The sequence below is a fragment of the Leptopilina heterotoma genome, unplaced genomic scaffold, assembly GCF_015476425.1.
Source record: "Leptopilina heterotoma isolate Lh14 unplaced genomic scaffold, ASM1547642v1 Lhet_199, whole genome shotgun sequence".
Taxonomy (NCBI): Eukaryota; Metazoa; Arthropoda; class Insecta; order Hymenoptera; family Figitidae; genus Leptopilina; species Leptopilina heterotoma.
The window spans coordinates 172,498-191,901 of NW_025110915.1; the positions used below are offsets into that span (position 1 = coordinate 172,498).

General features: G+C 28.1%; 1 protein-coding gene across 3 annotated transcripts; it reads left to right on the forward strand.

Moving 5' to 3' along the window:
- Positions 1-3: 3 nt before the first annotated feature.
- On the forward strand, positions 4-19,190 carry LOC122501058 (serine-rich adhesin for platelets). Of its 3 annotated transcripts, none has more exons than XM_043610298.1 (8): positions 4-139; positions 5,314-8,967; positions 12,089-12,161; positions 12,548-12,810; positions 13,009-13,164; positions 13,470-13,783; positions 13,874-14,918; positions 17,812-19,190. In XM_043610298.1, the coding sequence occupies exons 2-8, from the start codon at positions 5,338-5,340 to the stop codon at positions 18,427-18,429; spliced, it is 6,099 nt and encodes a 2,032-aa protein (XP_043466233.1). In that variant the 5' UTR covers positions 4-139; positions 5,314-5,337; the 3' UTR covers positions 18,430-19,190. The 3 variants fall into 3 exon arrangements, with proteins under 3 accessions (XP_043466233.1, XP_043466231.1, XP_043466232.1); XM_043610296.1 differs by lacking the exon at positions 4-139 and adding an exon at positions 3,418-3,810; XM_043610297.1 differs by lacking the exon at positions 4-139 and adding an exon at positions 3,418-3,810 and having other exon boundaries at positions 12,089-12,119.
- Positions 19,191-19,404: the final 214 nt, after the last annotated feature.

Sequence of the window (19,404 nt, forward strand, 5' to 3'; positions counted from 1 at the left end):
GTTGTGCACCATGGTCAAAACAGTAGGACAGCGATAGCGTACAGACACCCTGCAACGGGACACCGTCTTTTTCTCGAGGATATTTTTACCGTTTTCCCCGAAAAACGACGGACTTTCAGCAGGATTTTTAGCCTCATAGGTAAGTTTATTCTGCATTGTTTCTATTAAGCCTATGATTTATCATGTCCGCAAGTGTTGAGTGGCAGATCTAACTCGAGAAATCCCAAGTCAGACTCGACCTTTTGTTTATTCGTGGCGATTTTTCGCAAAGCTTTCTCGGGAAATTTTCGATATATTAAGTACACCGGAAAAGGAGTTTTCACCGCGAGAAGTTAATATGTGCATTGAAATTAATATTGGGACAAAAATTTCTCAGATTAGTGAATTCATTGTGGAGATATTACCGGAAATACTTGGAGGCATTTTCCTAGTCGGAAAGAGGCGCACAGTACATCCGTGTAAATGCAAAGTTTGTCACGTAATTTTTCTTGGCTAACAGGGCCGCATTCATCAACCCCACTAAGCTACGTATTTACTTTTATGCGGATATATTCTCGACGTGCAGATTTTACATTTCGGAGCATTCTCGTACTTTCGTGGGGTTCTGAATCTTTATACGCTATTTTCCATCCATGTTAGATATAGGAAAAGGTTAGTAGCAGCGTTCGAAATCAGCCATTCTCGACTACTTGTGATTGCTTTACTACTACTTATAATATGTCGGACTTGTTTCGTGAGATTTTTTTAATTAGATGAATTTACTCAACGAGAAAACACATTTAATGATTCATCTCAGTTATTTGTATTATTCTTTCACATAAACTAGGTAAAATGCGAAATTTTTACATGTAGTTTTTTTGAAAATAGTTGTACGCGTCACTCCTCGAAATATTTATTATCTCATAAAGAAACATATTTTTAACAACATTTTTTTTTCTTTTTGTAGAATTGTCTTTATTTACTAATTAAACTATTTTGTCATTATTGCATGAAATTATGTGAATTTGAGTTTGGATTTATCAAACATTTGATGTATATATTTTTTTTCTTGAATAATTGATAAGCATTTTTTAATTGCAAAATTACAGGATTGTAAAGTTGAAATTACTTGTTGATTGTTGGTCAAGTTGACAATATTTTCAAGAAATCTAATGATATCCATAACAATTCTTTTGTTTTATTTGTTAATTCATTTGTTTTTTCTGAAAATAATTTTTAAAGGTTATGTTTGAATATTCGTGTTGTGCAGATTTTCTTTTTTTCATTAAAATTTAAACAATAAAAATGATAGACAAGTGGAAGATAAAATGTTTAATATTGCCTAAAAATTAAATAATTTACTAATTCCTATGTATTTAATTTTTGTTAAATTACTATAAAAAAAAATGTTTTTAATATTTGTGCTTTTGAACGAATTTCTTGAATGAATTTCTTAGAAACTGATTTTGTAATAATTGTTTTTGTCAGTGGAAAAAATTGCATAATATGAGAAAATTAATTTGATAATTAATATTTACTAAATTATTATTTTTTTCTCAAAATGAATATTAATTTTTGTTCATCAAATATCTAGAAAATATATTGCAACAAAAATTGAAATTCCTGTTTCTTATAAAGCACTTTTGGAGAATAAAAATAATTTGAATTCTTTGGAGAGTAAAATCTTTTGATATAAAAATAAATAATAAATTAATTAATTAATTAAAGTAATCGAATTTTAAATTTTACTTAAAAGTTATTTTAAAAATATTCGCAATTTAATTTATTTTTATGTTCCCAAAGTTTTGAAAGTTGGAAATTTTTTATTTATATCTTAATTTCTATATTCTGACTAAAATATTTATTTTCTATATTCAAAAAATTAATTATTAACTCAGTGACTGTTTAATTTGAATTATTTTTTCTTTTTCGATAGCAATTTCAAAAAATATTGAAGCAGAAACAAATTTCGTTCAAAACTTCAAGGAAATTTATTTTTTCTAAGCAAATAGAATTTTCTGCATAAATAATATAAATAATTATTTTCCCATAAAGTCTATTTTATTTTATTTCTTTATTTTTAATTAATTTTATTATCAAATTAAAATTTTTTAGCAATTTTTTGTTAATTCCAAACACAAATTTTACATTTTTAATTTTATAAAAATAATGAGTTTGAAATTTAAGAAAAATCCTTGAATAATTTCTTAATACAAAATTTGTGACTTTGTGTAAAAAAAAACTTTTTCCATAAAAAAATTATCCACATGAGAAAATTTCAAAATATTTAACGTAATTCGTTCTTTGAAAAGTTGAGTATCTTATCAATTCCACATTGATATGATGTATCTAATAACGATTCTGTTACATTTTGGAGTAAAATCTGCATCTAGAAAAAGAACATTGTAAAAATATTTTTATTATTAATTTTATTAGGGAAGATATTTTGATTTTTTTTAATGACACTACACTGAAAAAAATTCGGTCGAAATCTTTAACTACTATTACCTAGTTGAGTTGAAAGTTGTCAAATTAATTACTTTTTTAGTTTTACTAACAATTTTTGTGTAGTTGATTTTACTACTTTGAATATAGTTGAAGAATAATAGTTTATATAACTAAAAAAAGTAGTTAAATTGCAAAAACAACTACAAAATCTAATTACATCAACTAAATTCTTAGTTCTTTTTACTACTTTCGGTAGTAAATATAAATTTTTAAATTCAGTTGAGGACCTATTGAATCACTCAGGGTAGTTAAAAAGTAGTCAAATCTACTAGTTTTTTTTTTGAGTGTAAAAAATGGTCGCTCATTATATGTACTGATTCTAATAAGTAAAAAAAAAGTAGCAAAAAATCAGTAAATTACTGAAAGTTAAGAAAATGGTTAATTTTCTAATTTACCAATTGAGTAAATTAAATTAAAGCAAGATTAAATTATAAAATAAATGAAATTACGGGAATTTTTAAAAACTATGAGCAAAGCTTCATTTTCTTTCGAAACTTTAAGAAGTTTACGAAGTAAAAGTAAATTGACGTCATTTACCCCTTTTTAAATTAAAATTTATTTTCAACAAATATTTTTATTATTCATCGAAATTTGCTTCTATCATATTTGCTTGAAAATTGATTTTTAATTACCTTTCAAGTTCCCCCATAGAAAAATTTCCCGTCTTACAATATTCCCAACTAATAAAATCCATTTATCGCATATTTGAAAAATTGTCATTTTGTTTTTCATACACGGAAATTCATTTGAAAACTTTAAGGCAAATTTTCATTTACAGTAAACCTTGTTTCCGTCACTTTATTATGGGTTTGTGCAGAGTGTTAAACTTTGAGTCTCGCAGGTACTAAGTAGGGGCGGGTATCGTATATTCTCATCAATGGGTGTTTGAAGAATCCAAAACTTTAATGAGAGATGTACACCTTACACAAATCCTCGGACATTTGACTCGAACGGTTGTAATGTAAATGTTTTGTTGTGAATTGTGCGTTAAAATTTCTCGTCTTTTTTCTTGTTGTTATTAATAATTATTTATCGAAAATAGTGTCTCTTACGGTGTGTAAATTATTTATTTTACGGAAAACAATTATGAATGAATATTTGATGTGATTTTGATTGTGTTTGAAAATTGTAATATTGTGTTGCATTTCCGCCATAATAGATTTTTCGCGTGTGTACAAAAATTTTCCCCTTTTTTTCTAATGATCTCTTGTTTTGTCGTGAAAAAAGTGCTTATGTACTTTTATTTTTAGCAACAGTGAACACAAACTTTGACAAGATTTATCCAAAATGCTTACTGTTAGGAAAACTAGACTGAAATTAAAGGTACTTATAATATGGAAAATGGAAATTTATTCTTGAAAATTTTGTTGTATTATTTCGTCTCTCTTTCTTTGTCGTTTTTACAATTTTTCGTTATTTTCTTTTTTTGTCATTTTTAACCTATTTTGGATGTTTGATATATTTCTAATATTTTAATTTTATTATTTCAATTTTTGTATTTTTGTATTTTTGTATTTTAATATTATAGAGTATTTTAGTGTTTAGTATTTTATACTTAGTATTTTACACTGAATTTCTTAGAATTTATATATTGTTTCTAGTATTTCCATGACGAAATTTGTGTTTATGATCAATCACGTGATTTTGTCGATATTAATAATTTTGATCTTGAATATAAATTGAATAATGTTGAATTCTCATGTAAAACGTAAAGTTATATGTCTATTACATGAAAAATCTATAATTCCAAAGTAGGTCAGTAGTAGGCATGGAAATTCTTTAACAAACTTAAAATAGTACATTTTTCTCTTGTTAAATTTGTTGGATTTCATGTGGAAATCAAATGGCATTTATCTTATTTACACACATATGTAGTTAATGACTGTTTCAAAGTTGTTCTCGATATTAATTAACTTTGAAGACTAATCATTATGAATTTTTAAATTAAAAATCTAAATAAACATTGTTCCCTGTTTTGTTTGTACTCATGTTTATTATATAGAAAGCAGGAAAGTAGTTTACACGTTTTATAGAAGGAAAGAGAGTGTTGGTATAGAGCACTAGTGTAAACTGTAGCTTCCAGTGAGAGGTTAGAATACATTACTCAGGGATGGATTGCTTCATATTATATATATATATATATACTTTTTTCATGAATCTTAAGCTCTGATTGTTAAAGGCTATTTAGAATTTTTATTTTCGAACAAAAGGGTAAAATAATTTTTTGACAAGAATGTTTCTTTATTTCATTGAAAAATTTGTGTACTTATTTCAAAATTATCGCGTATTTTACCAAGAAATAGTAAAAGATCAAATAAAGATTTTTAAAATAGAGGATTGAAAGTTACCGAAAAAATTTAACAGGGCAGGTAACGTGATCCTGAGTATTTAAGAAAAATTAAAGAATTCTTCACTTTTTTACACAGAGAAAAATATAAACTTGTAACTTTTACTACTTTTATAGTAAAAAATTTCCGATAAAGCATTTCTGGTAATTTTTACTACTTTTGGAGTAAATTTTGCTACGTTCGAAGTAAATTTTACTATAATTATTACAAATATGTACTTTGAACGTAGCAAAATTTACTCCAAAAGTATTTAAAATTACCAGAAATGCTTTACCGGAAATGTTTTACTATAAAAGTAGTAAAAGTTACTTTATATTTTTCTCCGTGTATAAAACTTGTACATATAGTGAAGTTGAAGTAGTTAAAATAGTAGACAAATCCCAAACTATTTTATTTGATTAAAAAATTGTAATGAAATATTTCAGAAATTTCTTGTTTTTTTTAAATATTGACAAAAATTATTCGCGTTTAATTTCAGGAGCCCAATGTGGGTGGAAGTGAGATGGCATCCAGGGAGAAAAGACCCTTAGTGCCTTCTAAATCAAAGCAGAAGGCGAGTGAATCTAGTATATCGTCTCCCGATAATAAAACAAAAAAAGGAAAAACACTGCCAAATTTGAGACAGCAAATTGCACGCGATATTTTAGAAGCAGTGGCAACAGGTAGCAAACTCCCTCCAAAGTTAGAAGCTAGTTTGCCTCGTAAAAAAGCACTCGAGAAGCTTAAAAGAAATAAGGAACTTCGTTCGAGAGTAACACTGATTAAAGCGAAGCAAAAAGTAGGGCCCATTAAAGGAGCAAGAAAAATTAACACCGAGGCGAAGAAAACAGTGAAACCAAGAAAGGTGAAACAATCCGCGAGTGCTGAAACTAAACTTAATGAATCTGGAGTGAAAGGTGGTACTACTACGGAAAATTCGAATGTAAATACTGACAACAACGAGGGTAAAGGAACTGAGGCGAATGCTAAAAGTGCAAAGATTGTTACTAAAACAATAAAGAAGACGAAGGCAACAAAAATTTCTTCAGGCGACAACGAAACATCAGAATTGCATGATAGTTTAATTATCCCTAAAGTTAATCAAAAAACCGGTAAGAAACAATCGGACTCGCTGAAAAGCGCCGGAAAAACGGTGAAAACAATCGGGAAAAAATTGGGTGCAAAGGAAACTGGAAATTCAGGTGTACTTTTGCTTTGGGACACAAAAAGTACGAAACCGAAGAAAAATCTTGCCAAGGATACGAGTTATTCATCTCTTCTTAAAAATACTTCAACGACTGATAAAACAAAAACATATTCCGAGGATAGTAAAAATTCGATAGATTTAACTATTGAGGAGGTAATTGCTTCAATGTTGAGTGATCCTGAAATAGAAGAATCCGAAGAAAAGGAAGACAGTAAAACGACTAAGACTAAGAAAATGATGGTTGGTGAGAGATCGTTTTGTGATGTTGAAATTAAAAAGGAAAAAATCGACTGCGAAGATGAGACAACGGAAGGAAGGTGTGAATCGTCGGGAATTGAACAAATTATCCAAATGCAAATTCCAGTGCAGGCGAGGAAAAAAGCAACACCCACTCAACGAAGTCTACGAAATGGAAAGCTGCGACAACTTTCCGACTCGGGAATATCGATTGACATTGAAATGAAGAAGGGAGGAAGGCTCAATTCTGATGAGCATTCAATGGAACAAGAGAACACATCGGACGGTAATATTGACACTGAATCCTGCTTTTCCGAATCGAGTGTCAATGAATCGAGAATCAACGTCCTCTCGACTAAGGACAATTTATCCGTGACGACCAAGGAGGAGAAAAATCATCTCGACGAAGTTATTCAATTTGTCTCCGAAATTGAAAACAACAACAACAGCGATCAAGTGGATACAACTGTTGAAGCTCGTCCAGCTTTACGATCAAAGGTAAAAACACGAATTAGCGACGAAATGCCGACCGACGAGATGAAAATCGAAGATTCAAAATCAACCGTAGAATATCCACCGATCAATTTCATGCAAATCGTCCATATTCCGAAGAGGAGAAACAGTTTAAACACCAGTACGAAAAAAAGAAATCCCTTCGCCTACAGTTTCGAGAAGAGTGACGGTTCATCAAAATCACAAATTGATCAAATGATCGAGGACATTAAATTAACCATCGCCAAATCAATAGAGAGTAAAATATACGGACAGGAAAAGGGAAAAGCTTTCGAGGGCTTGAGCAAGAGTTTCGATGTGCCAAAAATTGAGGAAGTCGTCGCCCCCCTAAGTGCCGAAGTTCAAAAGGTCGGACTCGAGGAACGAAACGAGGAGGAAATGTCAAATATTGCCGAGCAAAAGGTGAAATCGGACAATTCGGAGAATTCGGTGCCAAAAGTTGCCGATACAGCCAAAGAAATTGAAAAACTAGTCATGGGAGAAAATCAATCAGTCGATTCGCAATCTCAAAAGAAGAATACCGATCATCAGGAAATAGTTCATCAAACGACGAGTAAAGAAATAGCGGAAAATGTAGCCAACACCTCCCAAGTGACACAATCCAGCAATGAAGTGGCAATTTCCAATTCTGAACACGAGAATAATTTGAAGAAACCAGGAAGAAGTAAAACTACCCAAGAATTATCATCTGAGAAAATAGACTGTATAGTTGAGGAAAAAATATTAAAATCAGAATCATCACAAATTGAGGATTCAATGAATACTTCAAATCTAACAGCCGACTCGGAAACTAGTATCGTTTTAAATATTTCCTCAATAACTGAAGAGGAGGTGGAGGAGGAGGTGGAAAATTTAGAGACTATTTCAGTTAAAGTTGAATCAAACGAGAAAACGAAAATTGTCCAAATGACACAAGTTCCTCTATCTGAAATTCGAAATTCCGAACAGAATAATGAACTGAAGGCCGTTTCTTGTCCTAAAACCGATTCTGTTTCATTAAATGAGGAAATTAATTCTCCAAGTGAAAAAGAACATGTAAATAGTAATCAATTATTGACTGATGGCTGTGATAATGCTGCAACTAGTGCACAAACAAAATTGACACACTCATCTTCTGAGACTGAGAAATTAACGGCATCGAACAACGATAGTTCCTTGAATATTACTAATAAAGAATCATCACCATCCTCAATATCATTATCTTCAACATCATCCTCAACTGCAACAACAACTACAACTTCGTCACCATCATCATCGTCATCATTACCCGAGAGTCAAGATCCAAAGAATCCAAAAGAGGAAGAGCAAAAAGTCGATGACAACAAAAGAGTTCTACGAGGTCGCGAGAAGCAAAAGAAAATCGAACCCAAGGAGGAGGAGAAATGTGACACAAGTCTCGAAACTCAAAGCAATGGCAGTTTATTGACAGAGGAAAAATGTCAAAATAAAGCTCAAAGTGAAAGTGATGTTCCAGTTCGTACGCGACGTACACGCGAGAGTAAAAAACCGGCAGTTAACACAAATCTCAAGCCTAAACGCAACAGAAAGGAAGTGAAAAAATCCGATCAACAAAATAAGGAAGAGACCCTACTCGACAATGAAGTGGCAAAAATAAATGAAAATAAATATCGAAAATCCGTCGAGGAGGTAAAAACACCACGTGGCTGCTCAGTACCATCGACAAACAATGATAAAAATCAAGAAAATAAATCACAAGACAATACATCGAGTAATCGAAGTAAATCGGAGAATGATTTAGAGAATATGCAAAATTCACAACGAAGTAGTGCAACAAGTAATGGAGAAAGTTTTATGCCAAAGGATTCAAATAATGAAAATTCAACATTGGATATCGATGAGAAGAATGTGAAGACATTGGATAATTTGCAAAAGGATTCTGATGAGGCATCAACGTCGGGCGAATCGTTGAGCAGTATAATTCAGGAGACACCGGAGGAAAAAGCGAGAAAGGAGACTGTTTTTCGTCTATTGGGACTTGAATCGTGGGAAAAAGCTGCTGAACGTTTAAATCATCAGAAAGCAAAGAGGGAGCAGACAAGCGGTTTGAAAATGAGAATTCCAAAGGGACGCGATAAGGACAAAATGAGATCGCGATCGCCGTTGAAGATGGTCTTGAAGCAGGGTCGCGCTGACGGTGAAGGAGATTCACCTGAATTCTACACCATTCAAAAGGAGGTATGTACATTTTTTTTTGTTCATTTCTTTTTTTTTTTATCTAATCAGTAAAAAATGTATCACTTTAAAATATTCTCTCAACATAATTTTTATCTATTTTTAAATTTTCCATCACGTTTTTAAATTGAATTAAATTAATTAATTAATTTAATTTATTAAAAATTAAATTTAATTAATTGATTTAATTTAATTTAATCAAAGAAAAATTTGCAAAAGCTTTTTATTGTTCCTACTTAGCACTTGTTTTGAAAGAAATTTAAAAATAAAAAAAATTAAATACAAAAAAATAAGAAATTAATTTAACTTCAAAAAAGTTCTTTTCTGATTTTTCGTTTTCTAAAAACGTTGCCGAATTCTGACTCGCGAAATTCACAGCGTTTATGATCGAGAAATTGAAGATTGAAAGAAAACAAATTAAATTAATTAATTAAATTTAATTAAATCAAGTTAAAGTCCACAACGTTGATCAACGAAAAAAAATTATTCACTAAGTAAATTAATTGAAAATGACGCAGCAATATTGCCACAAAAATATTTATTGTGTTTTGATAATAATTATTGGATAATTAAATATTAAATTAAAAATAATACTTGAATGTATAATTTTTTTCGTTCATCAAAGTTGTGGACTTCAACTTCGATAAATTAAACAGTAAATTTGTACGTCGGTGAAGTTCGCAATGTTTTTAAAAACGAAAAAATAATCTGAAGTTGTATTTCATTTTTGGTTCACAATTCATGTTATTTGTTAGCAATTGCATTTCAAGTTTAGCAAGTAAAGTAAAAATTAAGTTAATTAATTAAGTAAAAATTTCTTATAAATTAAATTTAAAAAATTTAAATAAACATTTAATTACAAAAACATTAATTAATTTTACTTGAAAAAAAAATTCTTTTTTGATTTTTCGTTTTCTAAAAAGGTTGAGGACTTCGGCCTCGTGAAGTTCACAACGATTATGATCGAGAAATTAAAGATTGAAAGAAAAGAAGTGCTAATAGCAATAAAAAGCTTTAACATATTTTTCTTTATTGATCAAAAAAACTGCAAAACATTTTTTATGCAAAAATTTATAAAACTTTGAGTAGAAAAATATTTATTATTCTAAATCGTTTATGATTGACGTTTGAAAAAAAAATATTTTTCTCGAGGAAAACAACAAAATTTGTTTGGAAATTTTTCTTTTTTAAAGTATTGGTCAAGGAAGTATATGTGAAACATTTTAAAATGAAAATTTACACAAATTTTATCAGGAAAATTATTTTTTCTTCTAAATTGTTGATTATAAACGTTGTGAACTTCACCAAAGTTAAGTTCTTACATTTTTTACAATTTATATTATAAAAAAAGAATTTTAAAAAAAATGTTTAATGTTTGATAATAAATCAGGGTTGCCACAGATCAGGAAAATCGGGAAAATCAGATTTTCCCAAAGTTTCTGAAAGTTCAACTGAAGAGAATATTTTTTCTTTTTAAATATTTTTAAAAATTACTGTACAAAAAAAGAATAAAAATTGAAATTAAATATTTACTAATTCAAGAATTAATTTTTTTAATATACAAAATTATTTTCTTTTCTGAAAAAAATACAAAAGAAGCAGAAAAAATATTGACGTTCATTTGGACGTTCAAAACTTTAGGAACGAATTCAGGGAATTTTATCAAAAGTCCTGGAAATTTAATTTAAAAAAATATTTTGAATTTTTGAACTTTTATTCAAATTAATTAAAAATTCCCAATGACGTTGTTTTTGACAAATTTTTATTAAAAATTTTTTTGAAATTAGTTCAATTTTCTAAATTATTAGTTACAAATTATTTAATGAATAATTTTACTTCAAAATTTCAAAAATAATAAAATTTTAAAAGAATTACGTCAACAATTTTTGGAAATGATTGAATTTCAAAAGGTTTCAAATTGAAATTTTAAATATCTGTATTTTAAATCAATTTTAGTTGAAAATTCTAAAAAAAAACTTGTTTTTGGAAAATTTTCATTTAAATTATCTTGAAATTAGTTGAATTTTTTTCTTAAAAATTATTTAATAAATAATCTTACTTTAAAATTTCAAAAATAATTTAATTTTAGAATTGCGTCTACAATTTTTGTAAATGATTGAATTTTCAATGTTTTCCAATTGAAATTTAAAATATTTGTATTTTAAACCAATTTTAGTTGGAAATTTCAAAGAAATTTGTTTTTGAAAAATTTGTATTTACACGTTTTTGAAATTAGTTCAATTTTTTTAATCTGTATAGAAATGTAATTGAAAAATTTTTGAATTATCGAAATTTTATAAAATTGAATTGTAAACGAGTGGATTTCAGTTATTTTAGGCAAACTTTCTTTTTTTCTATTTCAATAATTGAATTCATGTTTCTAAAGTTCTGAGCGTTCAAATGAACAAAATTTATTTATTTCTTCTCCAAATCAAAATTTTATGCCAATTATATTGTATCACTTAACAGAAATATTAATTATAAAGTTTCTGAATGTAAAATTTCAGTTTTCAATTTTTATTACAAACAATAATATTTATAGTAAAAATAAATTTAATTAATTAATTTTTTTTTTATTATTTTTTTTTTAATGAAAAAATATTTAATTTATTTGATCGTACAAAACTTGTGAATAATTTGAATTCTTAAAGAAATTTCTCAAAATTTAATAAAAATAATTGATTTATACAGAAGAATTTTCTGTTGAAAACTGTAGAAAATAATTGAATTGGAATCATAAAAATATAATTTTGGGTAAATTACAGTTACAATTCTTATAAATTATTTAATTTCAAAAGGTTTGAAATATTTGAAATTTTAAAAAATGTTAATTCCTGTGGAAAAACTTCTATTAAAAAAACCAATAGTTTTCATAAATAAATATTTACTTATTATTATAAATAAATATTTATTTAACGAAATAAATTTATTGGCAACTTTTTTTTGTTATATTTAATTATTTTCCGAGTGAATTAGAATATTCTTTCGGATCCAGAGAAAATTGTCAAAATTCTATATGAAAATCAGGGAAAATTCTGGGAAAAGCAAAATTAAATTTCCGTGGCAACCTTGCAAATGTTTAATTATCATGAAGCTAATAGATTCTTCTTTATTTTATTTACAGTGTGGAACCAGTGTGGGAGAAAGCAGTTCTGGTGCGAACCGAAAGTTGACTACTAACCACAGACACTCTTGCGGTAATCCTGGTTGTGGGAATAACTTTGTTAATCGAACCTTTTCCCTAAACGCTTATCAAAAATCATCCAATTACGCTTTCTTTGCAAAAAAAAAAAAATGAAAATATCAGGAGAAAAAAAAATTTCATTTGAAAAAAAATAATGCACGAAAATTCATTGTTATTTTTCAATTAATTTACCATTTAACAAAAATTTGTATTGTTTCATCCAATTCTTTGGTTTTGGCTCTATTTTTTTTGTTTAAAGATTCCAATGAAATTTTTTTAATTCAGAGAAAAAATGCATGCCTCACAAAATGCTTTGCTTAAATAGAAGAAGAAGAAGAAGAAGAAGATTTTTATTCTGATGGCAAATTTGTTTCTTTTTTTGTTTATTGGAAAATACAGACGAAGACAATGAGGAATCACAGTCAAAGGATCGTCAATCTTTGGTGATACCAGAAAAATCCTCATCGTTTTCTATTCATCCTGGCCGTTGTTGTGGCGATGTTTGTTGTTATTGCTTTGGAAAATTTGGCTCGCTCGATACACCAATGCATTTAGCGCAAATGAAATCGGACGAGAGACGGCAAAAGATTTTGAATCTTGAAAGACATCTGACGAAAGATTCTTGTCTCTGCGATGCGTGTTATCGTCACATTGATAGAAAGGTAAGTTTCACAATGTTTAAGAAACGAATTGAAATATAATTAAATTATAAAAAAGTGTCGTTTCTTTAAAAATTGTATTTTGTATTTTTTTAATTAAAATTCATTTTATCCGAAAATGAAATTTCTAAATAATGAATAATAAGTAATTTTAATGAATAATTAGATCTAGATATTAATTAATTTTCGATCTTTGTAAAGGCGAACCAGAGTCCAACAAACATTCAAACGAAACCACAAAAACAACATCGACAATATTTGGTACCAAAATGCTGTGCACGTGGCTGTTTAGAACCCGCGAGGCATCACGTCAGACGCCGTTGGCTTCAAAAAGTTAAGGTCGGCCTTCGAAGCGAGGTAATTTTGCCTTTTTTACAATTGTTAATTAATTTGACACAATTTTCACCTTTTACATGATTTGATTAATTTTTGGATGTTATTGGATGAAAAATATTTCAAAAAAAGTTGAATTCACAATGTCAATTACATCCAAATTGGGGTTAAAAAAATGGTTTAATTTAAAAGAGAATTTTCATTATTCTTGAGCTTAAATTGTAAATTTTTGTCTTTTTTTGTCATTAAAAATGTTTTAATTGATTCGAGCATATTTTTTAATTTCTAATTAAGAGAATAAATGAAAAACTTTATTAATTTGTTTATAGGTTGATATAAATTGGGAATCGAATCCACTCACTTCGATGTCATTTTGCGTGACTCATTATCCCAAAGTCGCAAAGTTCCTAAACTGTGGCCTGTGCAAACGACGCCTTCAGAAGAATCAATCTTTCCCATTAAATTCTCAGGAGACGATTGAATTGAATCGACGCTTCACACCCCAAGGAATGGACATTCCCACAACTGCCGGTACCTTCGTTTGCAAACTCTGCCGATGCTTCACTTCCCTTCAGCTCAAATACAAAGACATTGACAATATGCATAAAACGAATAAAGAATTCTACAAGAAATACAAAGCAAAGTAAGTTTCAATTTTGTTTACCTCTTTACCCAAAACCCGAAATTGTAATTTTGTCGAACTGAATACTAAATTGTTGAATGTTACTTCCAGAATATTGAGCAGTCGTCTCTCGGGTGGAATGGATAACGAAATGGATGACATGCCAAGTAATCAAGAATCAAAGGAGAAAGAAAAGGAGAAACAGAAGAAAGTAAATAAAAATCCAACTCAAACGAAAAATAGTGCATTGAATTCAAAACCATCGAATAATAGTAGTAATTTGACAAATCCAAGTTTGGAGAAAATGGCTGTCAAAACGAATAAACAAGGGGAGGAGAGTTCATCGCCAATAACTGTTATTGGAAGAAGTGAACAACAAGATAAAAGTGAAATTAAAAATAGTGCAAGTACAAGTAATTCAAATGAATCGCCAATAAGAAATGATGTACAATTTGTCGCGATTGAAAAGACTATTGAGAAATTAAAGAAACGAAAAGCATTGGAGGCACTTAGTTTTACGAGTACAAATACTAGTGAGTCTAGTGAGGGTGCAAATGTCGTTGAAATTCTCGCTATGGATAAGGAAGTTACATTAACAAGACTGCCAAAGAAGATGAGAACGAATAATGATATTACACCGGTTGTACAAAGACTTGGAGCAAATCCTTCGATTAGTGTGCGAACACTTTTCCCAGGCGAAGAGGAAATGAATCTTCATGCGAACATTGAATTTGGTAATGTCAGAGAAGTAACGCCTCAAGGTTGGGAAAAATGTGCAACAATGATACAATATGATCGTGATACAAAATTACTTTGGCAGGAACTGCAAAGGCCTTATGGTAATCAAAGTTCCTTTTTGAGACATTTAATTCTATTGGAGAAGTACTATCGATCCGGGGACCTTGTTCTCGCGCCGAATGCTTCGCGAAATGCTATTAATTATTCGACATCGGTGCATAATCGTTTGATCTCTTATGAGGGACCTGAAAAGGTGGATGAACCGATTATGGAACCGGTGACAATTGACTATACGAATGCAAGGAGATTGAGTGGAGGATTTGTCGTTGAAAGGGATCGCGTACCACCCACGAATACAACTACGTCTTTCCTCACTACCAGTACACCGAATCTTCCCAGCACTTCACAAACCTTCAAGGTATATTTTTTCTCTTTATTTCCTTTATTTCTATCCTTTTTTAGGGACATTTTATATTTTGAATACTTCAAAAATTTCCAAGTTTAAAAGTTCTGGAAAAATAATATAAAAAGATTTTGTAGTTTCAAAAAAATAAAATTTTTCCAGTTTTCAAAAAAAGGGAAAAAAGGAGACTAAATGTGATATCTGCAAATAGTAAATATTCTAAATAATTAATTCTTTAGAATATTATTATTATTAATTATTAATTATTCTAAATAATTAATTATTTAGAATATTTTTACTATTTGCACGGATCACAGTTCGTCTTCTTATTTTCCCTTGTTGTCAAACTTTGGAAAAATTTTGGTTTTTAGAAACTTTACAGTCTTTTTATATTATTTTGCCAGAATTTTTAAACTTAGAAATTCTTTTGGAACAAGGTAGCAATAAAAAATAACTTTTATTACTACTTATAAAGTAAATCCCAAAACGTAGTACAATTTGCTATCAAAAATTATTATTTGCAAAGTAAATTTTACTACTTCTGAAGTAAATTTTACTTTTACTTTAAATTTCTTACTTTTACTATTTTCGGAGGAAGCTTTACTAAGTCCGAAATGAATTTCATTAATTTTTACCGAGATTTGCTTCGAATGTAGAAAAACTTATGGAATTTTAAAACAAAAGTAGTTTTTTTAACAAAAATTTTGATTCAAAATTTGATAAAATTGCAGACTACGGGAAATTTGGGAAAAAGTCACTGAATTTAAAAGTACTGAAAAAAGTATCAAATTTCTAGAACTGATTAAAATAATTCTAGTTTTTGTTGTCAAGCGACCTTTGAAAATATTGAAAACATTTTATTTGTCTTGAATTTTTTTTATTCATCATATAAATTTTAAAATCACCTCAAATTTTAATAGAAAACCTTAATTTTTTTTCTATTTCTGACAATAATTGAACTTTACAGAATATAAAATTGAATTTATTTAAAATAATTTATTAATTTATTCTTGAAGAACTTTCTTAAAATTATTATTTTTAAATTATTTAGCTGACATTTGTTTTGTACAAGATTCAAAAACTAATTGGATTTTAGAAGAGTTGCGTTTTTAGTTTTTTTAAATAATTAAATGTCACAAGGTTTTAAATTAAACATTTTTAAAACACTTGAATAATTTTACAATTGAAAATAATCATAAATTTATGTATTAGAAACATTTTCTTGTTTATTTAAATATTTTTAGAGTGAATCAGAATATTCTTTAAAGGCAGGGAAAGATTCAAAATTCTGTCTGGAAATCAGGGAAAAGTCTGGGAAAAATAAAATCAAATTTTTGTGTCAACTATTGCAATTATCAGTAAAAATTGAACAAAAATTAAATGAATCAAATTAAATGGAAATGATCTGAAATTCCATTACTTCTAAAAATACAACTGTAATTCTTAGAAAATTCAATTACTTTCTAGAACTTTTAATCAAAATTATTCAATATTTTAATATTTTCTAAATTATTAAAAAAAAAGCAATTTAAATAAAAGTAGAGAATCTTTAAAATTCCTCTTTTTTTAAACAAAATACCACTTTTTTGTTATAAAATTCTACTTATTTAGTTTTTCGAAATTACATTTTTTTGCAAGTGTTCTAGCGCATAAAATAGATTTTTGTCATGAAAAGTAGAATTATCATTTGTAAAATAAATGTTCAACATTAAGTTTCTAATATTTTTCAAAATTTCTTTTTGATTTCGACTTTTTTAAACATTTATATAAATTTTGACGATAACAAAGTTGTCAAAGATCACAGAAATAAGGGAATTTTGACCAAAGTAGTAAAAAAATTTTTAAATTCTAGAAATGCTACAAAAATTCTATTTTTTTGTCAACTTTGAAAATATTGAAAACCTTCAACTGCTCTTGAATTTTCTTGTTCACGTTAAAAATTAAAAAGAAGACTATAAATTCTTACAGTTGCAATTTTTGTGTTTGAATAATTGAATTGTCGATGAACTTTCGGAAAATTAATAAAAATATTTGATTTAGAGAAGAATTTGAATTCGAAATTATGGAAAATAATAGGTATGAATTTTGGATAAAAATATTTGAAAAAATTTCGAAAAATCGAAATTTCGTAAAATTTAATTGAAAACAATTGAATTTTAGAATCGCTTTTAATTCAACTTTCTTTTTTTAAATAGTTGAATTCTTAAAGAATTTTCATAAAAATATTGAAAAAATAATTTATTTGAAAAAGAATTTTAGTTAAAAATTCTAGAAAGTAATTGAAATTTGGAGAAATTAGAGTAGCAATCTTTAGAACTAATTTAATCACAGAAGGTTTCCATTTCATTTTTGAAATTTTTGAAGATTTAAATTGACAAAAATGTTTAATTATACATTTTATTGTAATTCGAAAGAAATATTAAACTTTTGAATAATTTTAGTTAAAAGTTCTAGAAAATAATTGAATTTTGGAAGAATTATAGTTGTATTTTTTAGAAGTAATGGAATTTCAGATAATTTCCATTTCAAATCTTGGAAACGTTGGGAAAATATGGCTCTAGAAGTTAGCGTCGATGCTTAGCGTCAAACAGGGTTTTTTTTTGCAGAAATGAAAAGAATAAAACTATTTTTTTAAGGTTTTCGGTTAAAAAAAAGTTCCTGAACTAAGCTAAGAGTCGACTCTAACTTTAAGGACATGGGAAATATATAATCCATTTTTTTTATTGTTCAGAATGAAAGAATTGACTTTTTCTACTTTTTTCGTTCTTTGAATCAACTGAAACAATTTTTTTTTACATCTTAAAGTCGATCTAAGGCTAATATCCCATGAAAAAAATCACTGTGATCCCTTTATTTGTTTAGAATTAATCTTCCACTTATTAACAATTATTTAATTTGATTTTTCAAGACGACTTCCCCACGAACGATGAAAATAAATCCCGGAGTGTCAATAATGAAAAAGCCACCAACACTGCAACGATTGAGTTTTCCATCGACCAGCGGAGGAGGATCCATCACACCGCCAAAACGACAAGATCCCCAAAAATCGCCAATGCAACAGCAACGTCGAGGTAAGGCTTTTGAATTGAGTGAAATGAGTGAATATAAACGTCTATTAAAATTTAAACAACAAAAACAACAAACATTGTCAGAGAAGAATTCGCGTAATATTAGTAATGGTCCAGCGGGCATTGGTAATAATACACCAAGTCCATTACCCGGTCTAAAGCCAGTGTCACAAAATCAAAAATCTCACTACGTTCCACAAACACAATTTCAAAAGCATTTAAGAATGCAACAAGAAATGTTAAATCGACAGAGTCGCAGTGATTTTGAACCACTTGTTTGTGACATGAGACAATTATCAAATGAAAATACACCGACGCAAAATTTCCTCGGCAATCTAAATCTACCAAAATCAATTCAAGTGACAACAAAACCATCAATACCAATTCCAATATTGCCGAAAATTCCAAAGTCCTTAACCGTGATACCACAAACAGTACCGAGACCCATCGAAAAGTGAGATTTTTTTTTATTTTTTTCCTAAAAAAAAATAAGTCGGACGTAATTTATTATATCGGCTAATAAAAAGCCTTTTGTCACTGCGTGCTACAAGCTGCCTCTTGGATAATAATTATTCTACTTCTGCCGTTTGCTCCATAAACTTGATTATTCACGATTATATAGATTATATTATAGAAAATATAGTCGTATATTTAATATATACTAAATATCGAGCACGGAATAAAGAAAAAAAGGAGTGGAACTATTATACCGATGTAAGTTTGTAACCAAAGCTCTGACGTGAATGACAAAAAAAAAACATATAATGTATCTATTTTCGAAGAAAAGTGCCTAAAAAAATGAATGACACGCGAGAGGTCGTTAATTTCTATATTATTCTTAATTGCTTAATTAATCGATAATATAGGCTTGTATACATAGTTATATAGACTATATCTATATATTTATATATAATACAAATATACAGATATATAGATATATAGACAAAAAAAATAGAAAAAAAACACGACTCGTCAATATAGTTTAGTTTAAAATTCATATCATATATATATATATATTATTATTATTACTATATTATTATTATTCTTCTACAAAAGTTTCTTTATTTTAATTTTTTGACGATTTTCAAAAAATAAAAAAACCGTTTAAGACGAAATTGTTTATTGACGAACATTGAGAAAAGCATTCGTTTCATGAAGATTTAATTTTCTTATATTAACTGCATCTTTGAATTCAGCGAACAAAACAAAGAGACTGCTTAGAAATCGACAGTAAGCAGTTCTCTGCTGAGAGTATATATATATATATATATATATATATATATATATATATATATATATATTTATATACACATTGCTCGAGTACACGAGTATATTATCATTAATTTTTATTATTATGATTAATATTATTTTTATCGCTACTATTATTATAATTATAATAATAATTATTATTATTTCTATTATTATTATCATTA

Excerpts from the sequence above, each read along its gene's own strand:
- LOC122501058 (XM_043610296.1), top strand. The coding sequence starts at position 3,775 with ATGCTTACTGTTAGGAAAACTAGACTGAAATTAAAG. Across the intron at positions 3,811-5,313 it reads AAACTAGACTGAAATTAAAG|GAGCCCAATGTGGGTGGAAG; the intron begins GTACTTATAATA and ends GTTTAATTTCAG. Across the intron at positions 12,811-13,008 it reads ATCGTCACATTGATAGAAAG|GCGAACCAGAGTCCAACAAA; the intron begins GTAAGTTTCACA and ends ATCTTTGTAAAG.